We start from the raw sequence: 13,811 nt of genomic DNA on the forward strand, positions 1-13,811 counted from the left end.
GTGACATTCCTAGTGGGATTTACCATCTCTAGCACTGTGATCAAGTAGTATTTGCTAAAATCTACACCAGGAACAGAAAGGTTATAATTGCAGAAAACTCTACAGCTGGATTTAGGTAACTCAATCAATGAAAAAAATTATTTCCATGCAGATGAGGGAAGCTGATCATCTAACTTTAACCCCTCCTGGTTTACAACATGGTGTAAGATCAAGAGCATCTGCCATAGGTGCGATGGATGATGGATGTGGCAGCTGTAAGTTTAACTCTCTAAATTCCTTTCACCTTTTCTGATCTTCAGGATAAAAATACTAAAATGTTCTCCCTTTCTCCCATTTTCTTTTACTGTAGATTTTTTATTTGAAAGCTAAGCCTTTCTCAGGTGGTTCTTTGTTTAGGAAGGACGTGTATTTGTGCTAGTGGAAGTCTGCTTTTGCCTTTTCACCTTTATGTACTGGAAGGGAGACATGGGGGTTTAGGGTGTCCTGACAACTACAGTGCTTTCTCTGCTCCTAAAGGCAACTTACAACATGTTTACTTGTTTAAATTAGTTGAGATCTCAACCCACTAACTTCACCTGACCCTGCATTCAAACTAGCAGAAGAAATTATGGTTATTTTGCAAGAGGTTAGGCTGGTTTCGAGTTCTTTTCATCTTTGTAACACTTGTGGGGGGCTGTCTCTTTTTCCAGATACCACCTCAAATGTGGCAGCTAAACTCAAGCAGGAGCTACAAACATCAGAGCACCTTGATGCTGGTTTTGTGGCTTATCTGCAGCATCGTGGAATGTTTCCAGATATCAAGGAGTCGGTGAGACAGATGGAAATACTTTCACCACAGATGAAGGTAATATATGATTAATAAAAGTATACCAGTAAATGAAAACAGCAAAATGAAATGCTAATATAAAATAGAGTTAGCTGCTACCTTTACACTGTAAACTGTTCTGTAATGGTTTAAACTTCAAGTTGATTATGGTTCTTGAGTAATTTTTGGATGTCTCGTGACAGATTTACTGACATTTGTCTTGCTTGAACTTGCTGGAATTGAAAAAGTTTGGCACTGGTGATGTTCCAGAATATGGCAGTACAAAGACTGATTGATCTGTTATGTGGGTTTGTCTTGAAGGCTTTACAGAAAGCTGTTTGATAAAAAAGCTTAGCTAGCTGACATCCTGCTCCCCTGTATATTCCTGGCATTCTTGATGTGATGGAGAGCTGTGGAAACACCACTAAAAGGTGTGGAGGGATCTTTCAGAGTCAGTTCAAGGAGCGTGAAGAATATACAGAAGACTGAGCAGTGATTGCATGTTCTAGTCAGCAAGGCAAGTTTAAGAAAATATATGCCAGGGGCTCTTTGGTGTTGCAGCTGAACAAGCTCTTAGCCATTCCAGGAATTCTAGCTGGTGAAAGGGAAAAATTCAGTGCTCCAAATCATCTCATCTGTGAGGCTTGTGAGAAGTACCTGGGTAAGTGCAGTAGCCTCCAGGGAGTTTGAATACCTGAAGGAGCTTGAGTAATAAGAAGTGGAAGAAGTACACTTCCTTAGGAAGCAGCATTCACTTTGTAACATGTGATTCTTTCAGCTTGCTCACCAAAATGAAAGAACTGTGCAATGAAGGAAGGCTGTGCAAGGGGAATGTAAGCCTGACTCAAGGAACTCACAGGGGGAAGGACACTGGACCTTTAACCTCTGCTGGGGCAGGAGGAGGAAGCTCTGAAGTGCCCCTTCATAACAGGCTTGATGTTCTGAGGCTGGAGAATTAAGAGCACATTCAGTTACTGACATGATCCAGGAAAAGCCAACCATGCAAAGCTGATGCAACCACCTGCTTGTATTAGAACCAGTGCCACCAGAAAAGCACAAAGTAGTAGTAATTGGAGGTTCCTTACTGAGAGTCACTGAAGCACCCATTGGCTGCCCAAACAGTGTCTCTAGGGAAGTTTGCTGCTTACCAAGAGCTTGTATTCATGATAACCACTGAGAGGCTGCCAAGACTGCTGAGCCCTACAGATTATCATCTGCTTCTAGTGTTTTGTGTAGGGTCTAACAATACTGTAACAAGGCAGCCTGGAACCATCAAAGGAGAGACTGTATGTCCCTCCAATCAATGTTGAAAGAATTTGGAGCACAGATGGTGTTCTTCTCTAGCCTCCCAGTCAGAGGAAGGGGTCCAAGATGCAGGACATGAATGTTGGGCTGTGTAGCTGGATGCTGTACTCAAGGTTTTGGATTGGATCATCAATCTGGACTTTAGTGTCTGTAAGATCTGAGTGCATATTCCAGTACTGAATGTTTAGTTTGAACCCTTTATTGTGCTTCTGTTCTTAGTGTTTACTAAAGTTTTTCATTGCATAACATTGGCTCTTGGCATTACCACCATTTTGATTCCAGTGACAGAAAAGCCACTCAAGTTTGTTCCAAAGTTAAGTCATTCAAAAAAGCGCAAAGAAGGAATATGAAGAGTTAAAGCTCAATACTCTGTGTTGTTGTTGTTGTTACAATGAGTAGCATCAGAAGCAGTTCCAGGTCGAGGCTGGGATGTGTATGTAGAAAGGGACTCAACCTCCAGTGACCTTCCTTGAAAAGAGACCAGGAAACATCTGTGCATGATGTAATAGTTTGTCAACAGGGAATTTATTTAAAAGATACTACTTTGCCTGGAATGTCAGAGGAAACAATTTCCACTGTGTAAATTACTAAGACTGATTATTTTGGGAGATGTTATTTCTCCATAATCTGCTAAATTAAGCCAAGGTTGTCCTAATAAGTAATTCAGGTTTCTGCTATCACTGGGGTTTAGTGTGACATGGCTTCAGACTTCATAGAATCTAAATAGTTCAGAAACAGCAAGGATAAAGTACAGTCCTAATCACAGGACTTAATTGCACAGTAGCATGTTAATGTCCACAGCAGTACAATGCTCTGGCCGTGGCTGCCATTTTTGCTGCAGGATTTAAGAAGACAGTGGCTGCTGTATTCTCAAATACTGGCCTGAGATGTTAGGAGATAAAAATTCTCTGGGAACTGTTGGCTCACTCTGCACACAGGTGTGGGGATGAGTGTTCTTAATTTATGAAGCATGCCGAATAGCAGGGCAGACCTGTGAGTTTTCACCTGTACCACAGCCTCAGATGGCCTTCTTTTTGTTGTCTGGTGCTCTCCCTGCTCTTACACTGCCAGGATGCTGATGCCTCTTTCCTAATATTATGCATTGGTTGTGTTTTTTTTCTTTCTCAGACTGTTCTGAAGATGGTCTATGAGGAGAGCCGCAAAATACTGGCTTTGTCAGAGCATCCCTTTGGTTTTAGGGAGCTGCAAAATGTGCCTCAGAGCAGAGCAGCAGTGGAGGGGTGGCAGAAGGAGGGCCTAGCCCTGCTGGATGCCATTCAGTCACTGAAGGATTTCCTTAGCAAGGTGGCAGACAGAGGAGACAAGGTATGGCAATAAAAATAGCCTTTAAAGCAAGGTATCCAGTTCTTTTATTATATATAGAAAAGTATATTGCTATCTAGTTAGTGTCTGTGTGTGTGTGTGTATGTGTGAGGAGCAAGGGCTGAGTTTCTTTCTGAGATGTTAAGAGGTCTCTTTAAACACCTTTGGTCTGCTTAAATTAACAGCTAGGTATACTCATACACAGCAATGATACATGTTACAGTGGGTTAGAGATTGAGAGAGATGCCATTTAAGGACAAGATACCTTTCTTTTTAACAGGAACATTCCAGTGTTGCTGCTGACTGGAGAGGAGAACTTCTGCAAGCAGTGCAGAGTGTGCTTGAGAAGGAGAGAAACATGTTGCAAATTGACTTCAAGTCTCGCTTCTCTAGTCTTGGCTCTGGTGATGACAGTTCATTACTGGAAAAAATTGAGTATATCATGAAACAACAAGTAAGAAAACCTCTTAAAGTGTTATGCTCATAAAGAACTTCTTCTACTGCCTCATGTTTTTGAAAGGTTTTTAGGGTTTTGTTGCTTCTGTTGTTATATTTTGTGCATTAATCCAGGCTGTGTGGGTTCAATAGGCTTTTATAGTCTGTGTCTTGGTACTGGTTTTCTCAAACTTTGTACATTGTGATGCAAAGCCTGCTGGTTATTTTAACTGGCACCCAGAAAATATAGTGGCCTAGAGATTGTGATAGTGACAAGGAAATGTTTGATAGAAAGGGAAGGAAGGGAGAAAATTCCATTTAGAGCTTCACAGACTTCTCTTGCCAAGGGAGCTGAGCAAACTCTGAATTGGTTTTGGATTTTTTTTTCTGATAATATTTGTGGTTTAGGTTCACACCAGATAGTTTGTCATAACTAGGATGTATAAACTATTATTAATAACTGTTACTCTTCTTGTAATCTAGTGAAGTAGGGTTTTTCTTTTTTACTTAATGTTAACATAAAGGACAAACCTAGTAATTTGAAGTTGCCTCCATATAAAACATATACTGCAAGGATTTCTCTAGGATCTACCTTGTAGGATGGATGGGAATAGCCTTGTAGATTCACTAGCCCTTGGTTCATTTTCAGGAGGAACAGAGGCAGATGGTTGTGGAGCACCTCTTCTCCTCAGACCGGAACAGCTTGCTGTCTGAAATCCAGGACCTGCGAGCTCAGCTGCGCATGACGCACCTGCAGAACCAGGAGAAGCTGCAGCAATTGCAGGAGACCCTCACCAATGCAGAAGATCATGGCAGCAAACAGGAACACCAGCTTCGGAGGAAAGGTGGTAGTCATCAACCTCTTGTTATCTCTGCTTCTGTGTCAGTTCTTTCCTTTTTTTTTCACTCAGGAGATAAAAGGCAAAATAAGATTGCTTTGCAAAGAGGCAGATGCTGTTCAGTTTTACTAATGCACTGAGGTTCCCTAGGATTTTAGCAGAGGAAGGATTCTTTTCTTCTTTCTGTGTTAGTAGTTTAAAAAAAAACCCTCTGAAAAGCAAAGAGAAGTTTTAAAATAACCCAAAACAACAGAACTGAAGGGTGACTCTTGGTTACATGTGTTCATGTAGAGAACTCAGCAAGGATAGTGAAATACCCTTGTTGGTTTTTAGGAAATTCTTTTAATATATTAATTGTTTGCTAGTAAATGGGTGGATTTGCTTAATGAGGTTTAGAATCCATTAGGAACAAGTTAGTTGCAGTATATTGCAGTAGTTCTGATAATCTCAAGCAGCTTTCATGCTATTCTTACTTTGCCTGGTCTACTGGCAGTGTGTATGTGCATCTTTCTGCTGATTCAACATGTTTGAAAATAAAGGAGTTCCCCAGAGAATTCTTAATTACAGCTGATTCCCCTCTCACACAAACACACTCCTCCCCAGTTTGAACCAGTGTCAAGTTATCTGTAATAAAAAGAATATTTAACATTTTCTTTTCCTAGTTGAATTGCTAGAATATAAACTTCACCAGGAAAAATCTATTGCAAGTGACTTGCACAGCACCCTGTCTGAGGAGCAGAAAAAAGCCTCTGAAACACAAGATCTCTTGAACCAGGAAAAAGCAGCCCTGAAATCAGAGCTTTATGGAAGTAAGCAAGAGAACACAAGGCTGCAGAAATCCCTTGAAGACCTTCAGAGGGAAATAAACCAGTTACGGTGAGAAGCAGACACTAATTTATTTTAATTAACACCAGGTCTAAAAAGCTCTATCTATCCATTTATCTAGATCATTGGATCCAAAAATGGCTTAGCACTTGGAAACACAGTCAGGAAAACTAACCTCTCTCACTTTACACAGATATGTTCATTTTTCTTTGCTACCTGCTTAAAAAGTATTTTTCAATTCCAATTCTCATATTTACCTTTTCTGTAGCCTAGACTGAGAAGGTTGTGGAAACACGTGCATGTTGTAGGGGTGTATTACAAGTGAACAGACTAGATGTACCCACTCCTGCAGCTTTTGTCTCAGTCCCTTGGTTGGCACTTCTGGCTGCCTGTCACCCTGTCTGTGCTTTGTTTTTCTTTATTCTTCCCTTGCCTGCCCATATTCCTTATTCCTCGTGCATGCCAATGTTTTTCTTCCCTCTCACAGGACAATAGTTCTGCTCTGCCAGGATAGCTGACTTCTCCAGATCTCTTGATTCTACATAGACTAGTTCTAGCTTTGCTTGCAGGGAAGTAAACATTTTCATACGCCAAATAGCTGCGACTGGGAAACTGACCCTCTTTAGAATGAACAGAGCCCATCTTAAAGAAACAAAAAGTAACCCAAAATGTCTTGCCCGCGTTGTTGGTGAGGGATGTTCTGTTCTGAAGACAGATAGAGGTGTCCTTTTGAACTTTGCAGGTTTGAATTGGAAAAAAAAGAAAAGGATTTGGCAGCTGCACTTGAAGACTTAGGGGCGGAACGGCTGAAGGAAACGGAGCTACAGGGTCTGTTGGAGGAGCAGCACCTTCAGCATAAGAAAGCAGAAGATGAAAAGACAAAGGCTTTGGAGGTAATGACTCCTCAGTTCACCTCCCTTGGTGCATGGAGTTAACTAGCAAGTCATTTTTGCTGTCTTTTTCACGTCCGGTATTTTTTGTTTATAACTGTGTTTTAAAAAACCCAAACTTCTACTGAACATGGACAGCATGTATTTTGTTTTCAGAGAATTAAAGCTTTCAGCTACCCTCCTTAATTGCAGATGCAGAAATAGGAGGAGTTGTATGCTTTTCTCCTCCCCCCCATATCTTATTAGTGTTTTCAGAGCCTTATGCTTTCACATTTTAACCAGTTTTGTACTGCCCTGCACTGTGTAGGAGAGCCAGGTTCTACAGCTGTGTAATTTGCATCCTTTATGCCAGGGCAAGTGTGCTACCAGGATGATGTGATGGGTATGATCAATTGAGGTTATAAGGAAAACACCTGGGGCCTTTCCTAGATAACATGTATTTTTGGAGGTTAACCATAGAATCATAGAATCATAGAATCTTAGGGGCTGGAAGGGACCTCGAGAGATCATCTAGTCCAACCCCCCTGCCAGAGCAGGGTCACCTAGAGTACATCACACAGGAACTCATCCAGGTGGGTTTTGAATGTCTCCAGTGAAGGAGACTCCACAACCTCCCTGGGCAGTCTGTTCCAGTGCTCTGTCACTCTCACAGTAAAAAAATGTTTCTGAATATTCACCTTGAACCTCCTATGCTCCAATTTACACCCATTACCCCTTGTCCTATCACTGGTCATCACTGAGAAAAGCCTAACTCCATCTCCCTGACACTCACCCCTTACATATTTGTAAACATTGATGAGGTCACCCCTCAGTCTCCTTTTCTCCAAGCTAAAGAGACCCAGCTCCCTCAGCCTTTCCTCATAAGGGAGATGTTCCACTCCCCTAATCATCTTCGTAGCTCTGCGCTGGACTCTTTCGAGCAGTTCCCTGTCCTTTTTGAACTGAGGGGCCCAGAACTGGACACAATACTCCAGATGTGGCCTCACCAATGCAGAATAGAGGGGGAGGAGAACCTCTCTTGACCTACTAACCACACCCTTTCTAATGCACCCCAGGATGCCATTGGCCTTCTTGGCCACAAGGGCACATTGCTGGCTCATGGTCATCCTCCTGTCTACCAGGACCCCCAGGTCTCTTTCACCTACACTACTCTCCAGCAGTTCAGCCCCCAACCTGTACTGGGACATGGTGTTGTTCTTCCCCAAATGTAAAACTCTGCACTTCCCCTTGTTGAATTTCATCATGTTTCTCCCCGCCCAACTCTCCAACCTATCTAAGTCTCTCTGAATGGCAGCACAGCCTTCTGGTGTGTCAGCCACTCCTCCCAGCTTAGTGTCATCAGCAAACTTGCTGAGGGTACATTCTATACCCTCATCCAGGTCGTTGATGAAGATGTTGAACAACACCGGTCCCAGTACCTGGTAGTATTCTGGTTTTGTTCCCTTATTTCGGAACTGAACAGCAAATAATTGAACAGCTTTCTCTCTTGACACTGCAATGACAGTTCTTGTAAAAGGCCTAGATTGACTGGAAAAGGAAGAAGACAACCTTTTCTTTAATCTTAGAAACCAAAGCCAAACTCTATCAGATAACTCCAAAACCCTAAGTGAGGAAACACAATTCTGACCTATTTCCTTGTAGTCTGACCTCTCATGTCCTCTTTCTGGTATGTGTTTAGGTAGATGGTTTTTGTCTGCTGGGATTTTTGTTACTACCTGCATGGTAGGACATGGTGCTAACATCTTTTAAGAAGACTGGTCATGCAGGGAAGGCAGGGACCATCTCAGCTAAGGCAAAGGGAAAAGCTCATTGCCACAGGTGTCATTGTACACCAGGTTGAAGTGTTCACAGTTCACATTGTTGCATTCCAAAATCCTGCCTTGAAGCTTTCCTATGGAAAGCTGATGCCACTGAGCATCTGACTTGGCTTTCTAGGAGGTCAGAGGAGAAGTGGTCCTGGCAGGGGAGATAGGGCAGACCCCTCTGCCAGGATGACAGCACTGCTAGCCCTGACTGTAAGCACCCTGGGACTGGCTGCAGGTGCTCCCTGTCCTGAAGAAAGGTTGGCTCCCAAAATGGACCTAGGGATGGACTATTTTTATTTGCTTCAAACAGGTGGGTTCTAAAATCCAGAGGCTTTGCATCTTCTCTTACTGCTTAGATTTTTGGTTCTTTTTAAATCAACATGGGTTATTTCTGCTTCAGATGTCACTTATTAAGGGAATGGAGTGATGTATAGAATAGTGGTTTCCTAATGAGGGTCTTATCAATTGAAGAAAAATAATATACCAGCAGATATTTTAACAGTAGAACCTCAGGTTTTGTCACTTGGTGTCACATGCCTAACAAGCAGACTTCTGGCACTTGTAATTAGAAAATTAGACTTGTAATTGTAGATGAAAGTTTGTAACAGCTGAACTCTAGCTCAGCCTTGGATAGAACAGGAGGGTGAAGGTTGCTGAATGCCAGCCTGCTCCACAGATGAGTGTTTGGGCAGGATTATCAAAGTGTGCCTCCCCTTCTGAACAGGAGCTGAATGCTGCCTTGGAGCTGCAGTCGGTGCAGAAGAGCCAGCTGATGGTGTCCCTGCAGCACCAGCAGGTGGTGACCGACAATCTCCGCAAGGAGCTGCAGATCGAGCACTCCCGCTGCGAAGCCTTGCTGGCCCAGGAACAGACCAAACTCTCAGAGCTCCAGAAAGACCTGGATGCTGAGAAACATCGTTCACTGGAGCTCCTGAATTCATTGAACCACGAGCGTGTTTTGACGGAGCAGTTGAGCATGAGAGTGAAAGAAGGTGCTTCTTGTCAGCACAGGGAGTCGCTGCTGGAACAGGCCTTTGTTCGAGAGCTCCAAGCCCAGCTGGAAGAGGAGAGGTCCCGAAGTATGGAGCTAGCTGCTGTTATTGAGAAAATGCACCAGAAGGCCCTTCATTCCAGAAGGCAGCTGGAGACTGAAGTGCAGATGTGCTGCCAAGAGACCCAGAGGGAGAGGGAGGTCAGTGACAAACTGCGAGCGGCACTGGAGGCCCTTCAGGGTCAAAAGCAAGAGATGACCCGTTCCTTCGAGGCCCAGAAGGAGAGAGAGGTGAAGCTGAAAACTGATGAGGAACAACTGCAGTTGCTCTTGAAGATGCTGGAGGAGCAAAATAAAAGCAAGAAAGAGGAGAGAGAGAGGGAGCGAAGGCAGCAGCAAGAAACAGAGCTGGAGAAACAGAAGGACTGGCAGAGAGATCGAGAGAGGCTGGTAAGAATGTCTCTGCAAGCCTTGCCTGATGCTAAGACAGCTGCAGGCTGGGATCTAACCCTGTGGATGGTGGGGTTTAATTGAAATGTTTGCTCCCCTTAAACAAAGCAAAAAGCCTGAAAAAGGCCTTGGATGAGCTCTCTTCCTGCATTTCTCAAACACAGCTGTTGTCAGGGGTTTGTGTCTGGGTTTGGTGTTGCTGGAAGTTGATCTTTACATCTTTGCCTGTGCTGGGAGCTGCTGGTTGTTAACAGAGAGAGAAGAACATGGCTTCTCCATCCATTACAAATATAGAATGGAACCAAACTTGGTTTCACAGCACTGCCCTTATTTTCAGCTAAGCTCCTATGTATGGTTTGTGACAGTATCAATTTCACCCTTCCTTTTCTCAGCTCCTTCACTTTCATTGGAGGAGGAGGGAGGCTTTGCAGGCTCTCCTGAGCCTTGTCAGTGGCCACATCTGGAAATGGATGGAGAAAATGTCCACTCCAAAGCCATTAAATGGCTTCCTGATGGCTCTGGAAGGCAGTACTGTGAGCCTTCCCCTGTAAGTGGAATGTGGGTTGAGGAGCACTGAGATAGGTATGCTAATGAGGTGGGACTCCTTTTTTTTGCAGTCTGTGTGTGTATAAAAACCAAACAAACCCAGAAAACACTTCTGTGTGAGTATGTGTGTATATATTTGTGTGTGCACGTGTGAGATGCAGTTGTCTACTGCTTATTGTGTTCAAACAGCAAAACTTGGAGCGGCAACACCAGAGAGATGAAGAAAGAATTAAAGAGCTGCAGGAAATCCTGGCAGTGTTGGAAGAAAGAGAAAGAAACCTCCCACTTCCAAACCATCAGCAAGAAGTGTTGTGTCCCTTGAACAAAGATCGAACTGCCAAACAGCCCACAACAAAAGAAACTGAAAAACCACATTTGCAACAGCAGCAAGAGCAGCTAGAGAAGATAAGGCAGCAGTTGGTTTTTGTAGCTGTGCACCTGAATGAGTTCGTATATAAAACTGTAGATAAGTGAGTATTTGTTCATAAAATAGCAGTTTTCTTTCCATTCTGCTTCTGAGCTTGTGTGGATCATGACTGAGAGCCCTGTGCTGAAGGGAGTGGGCAGGATATCTGCTCACAAGACTCAGCCTTGTGTGAAACTATGGTTTTGTGGTGGCAACAGGCTCTAGTTATTGTCATGGCACTGCAGCCATTCCCACGAGAAGCTTGTGTGCCTGCATTGGAGCTGTATCTGAAGTGGTCCTGCTTAAAAAGAACCACTGCAAAAAAAACCCCTACTGTAGAGTTGTTTGGTAGTTTGGCAACTGCAGCAGTCTAATTAGACAGCAATCAAAAAAACAGGCTAATTGAGACATCTACAGGATTAGAATGGGAAACTCCATTCAGCATGGCAGGGAAAAGCTAGGGGTCAGGAATGCATGGCCAAGTAGCAGTGATTTCTTATTTCTTTGGTGCAGCCTTAATTTGCATGATAGAATTGCAGACTGGTGTGAAATAGAGACACTTGAATAAACCCTGTGTGGCATAATTTAGAAAATCTACTCTTAAAATTAACAAAACTTGCTAATTTCTGTGGGTGTTCCTAATATTTTGTGTGATGAATAGTGCATAAATGCAGCCTTAAAACTTAAGAGTGGGGAGAAGGAATCAAATGTATATCAACATGACTGTAAATCAGCCTGGTACTGAAAAAGTGTTTCTGTTTAACAGAACAGTTAACGATTGGTCTGCATCAAATGATGAAGCTGTAGCCTCTTTACTGCAGACATTAAAGGAACTAAAATCAGAGTTATTGTCTCCTCCTGCATCTCAGGTAAGGAAAACAGCTTATCTTTGTGGATTATCATAAGTTGTTCTGTATTCTTTGGGTTGCAGTACTCACAGATTGATTTGGGTTGTTTTTTTCTCTTCCTTTTTTGGGAAAACATTCCATGGAAAATTATGTTTTGCCTTGGGGATGGGAAAAAAGATGTGCTCTTGTACTCACACTGTCATCGTATTAACATATTTTATTATCAGACTCTTGCTTTTTTTTTTGTATTGTAGAGTCTGCTTTTTTTTTCCCTAGATATGTAATATGTCCAAGGATATCAAACCCTGGGATGTGTTGCTGATGCTTTTGGCTGCATCCAGAGACAGTTGTTTTCCAGGAAACTGTCAAGTGATTTTCAAGAAGTGCAGTAGTGGTTTGTCATCTCAGGAGGGGTGGTTTGGCTGATGTTTGCAGTATTGCAAATATTTTAAACTAACCTAGGGAGTATCAAAGACTTGAGCTCAGATCTATTGATACAAAATACATCATAAAACCACGGATTTTAGGTTCCATCTTGCTCACCAGATAACTTTGCTCCATCATTTATGCCTTTCTCTTTTAAAGAAAGAAATCTTCAACCACATTTCAGCCAAAATGTTGGGACTTAGGGCTAACAGTCCTAACTCTGTTTGATTCAGCCTCTCTCTATTCCCTCACCTGCTTGAGAGCAGATCCCCAGAAAACATACCTTAGAGAAAGAGTTCTGACTGTCTGGTACACAAGAGACTTTTGTAACTTGTGTTGTTGTCGTGTGCTCTGTGAGACAAGCCTGGTGTCTGACAAGCTGGTTTGGCACAGTGCAAGCTCTCCCTCTCACTGCTTACAAAATACAATAAATATTTTCCTTCTGTTGCCTGTGCAACCACTTAGGTGGTTGCCAAATGGATCATCTCCAGCCTTGAGGAGGGAGATTAAACACTTCCCAAGTAGGTGTTCATGGAGTTACATTGATTAAGCCTTCCTCTCACAAAGCTTTAGAGCTTCTCTGCTGCAGAGAAAATGCTCAGAGAGCCAGTGGAGGCAACCAGATAATCTTATGGCTTGATCTAAATCTGACTTAGTTCAGCTCTGGAGGGAGTTCTGCTGTTTTTCTGGCTCAGCTCCCTCCCAAGTTTTTACTCTACTGGAAGAGAAAAGAATAGTTTGGGTTGTTTGTTTTTCCTTTCTTGTGTGCTACAAACTCTGTTGCAAATGCTTTTCACAACTTGTAGCTTTTCCAGGCTCTCATCACCATCAATTAGCAGGCCTCTTAACATTAAGCCAGTGAATGCCATGCAGAACAGCAAGCCCTTCTCCAGCTGGACCAAACTTTGCAATTGCCTCCTCCAGAGACTATGACCATGCTAAAATAAAGGGACTCAAATTTTCTGACTTAAGGCCTGTTGTTAAGAGAGTTGAGTGGAGCCCTCTAATGAGCCTTTCTGTAGCTCAGAGAGCAAAAGCTCTACCTGGGTATCCATTCTCATGTGAGCACTAACAGTCCCTCCTCTCCTTCTTTTTGCCTGGCTTTGATTTTCTTTTTTTTTCCAGAATCACATTTTGTTTCAGTGTCCTCCATGAATTTCTCCTTTCTTTAAGGTACTGAACTACATGCTCTGGAGACCAAAGCTGTTACCTCCCTGAGTTACAATAAATTGGGAACTGTTAGGCAGGGGAAATTGTCAAAAGGCCAAGTGAAAGATCTGTGCCAAAAATGAATATGGAGTCAACTGGTTAATCAAATGCCAGCTGGTGTAGTAGAAATTAAGTGCATTGATGCATCATGCAGAACTCCTTTAGGTAGCACAAGGATCTGTGCTGCCTTCAAATTTGAGCTTTTGTAGGTCTCTAAAATACCTAGGATGGTGGGACTGTAGTCCTTATTGGGATGCTTGCTGAGGGGCCTATATAAAGTATAAAATCAGGGAATCCCAGATTGGTTTGGGTTGGAAGGGACCTTTAAAAATCATCCAGTTCCAGCCCTCTTGCTATGGGCAGGGACACCTCTCACTAGACCAGGTTGCTCCAAGCCCCATCCAACCTGGCCTTCCAGGGAGGGGGCAGCCACAGCTTCCCTGGGCAACCTGTCTCACCACCCTCACAGTGAAGAATTTCTGATACCCAACCTAAATCAACCCTCTTTCCGCTTAAAGCCATTTTCCCCCCCTTCAGGCACTGAAAGGTGCTCTAAGGTCTCCCTGGAGCCTTCTCTTCTCCAGGCTGAACACCCCTAACTGTCTCAGCCTGTCTCCAGAGCAGAGCTGCTCTAGCCCTTATCTCTGTCCTTGTTCTGAAAATGCTCCTTTCTCCCACCTCTGTGTGATACAGCACAACATGTAGGGA

General features: G+C 43.1%; 1 protein-coding gene across 1 annotated transcript in view; it reads left to right on the top strand.

Moving 5' to 3' along the window:
- PCNT (pericentrin) overlaps positions 1 to 13,811 on the top strand; it is a 100,925-nt gene that overhangs the window by 76,470 nt on the left and 10,644 nt on the right. The window contains exons 38-46 of the mRNA XM_010001110.1: positions 152 to 254; positions 690 to 844; positions 3,239 to 3,436; positions 4,518 to 4,713; positions 5,370 to 5,583; positions 6,275 to 6,425; positions 8,952 to 9,471; positions 10,402 to 10,684; positions 11,387 to 11,489. Coding sequence (XP_009999412.1) covers positions 152 to 254; positions 690 to 844; positions 3,239 to 3,436; positions 4,518 to 4,713; positions 5,370 to 5,583; positions 6,275 to 6,425; positions 8,952 to 9,471; positions 10,402 to 10,684; positions 11,387 to 11,489 — 1,923 coding nt within the window. The remainder of the gene's footprint in view (positions 1 to 151; positions 255 to 689; positions 845 to 3,238; positions 3,437 to 4,517; positions 4,714 to 5,369; positions 5,584 to 6,274; positions 6,426 to 8,951; positions 9,472 to 10,401; positions 10,685 to 11,386; positions 11,490 to 13,811) is intronic.

This window comes from Chaetura pelagica, unplaced genomic scaffold, assembly GCF_000747805.2.
Source record: "Chaetura pelagica isolate M959 unplaced genomic scaffold, ChaPel_1.0 scaffold611, whole genome shotgun sequence".
NCBI lineage: Eukaryota > Metazoa > Chordata > Aves > Apodiformes > Apodidae > Chaetura > Chaetura pelagica.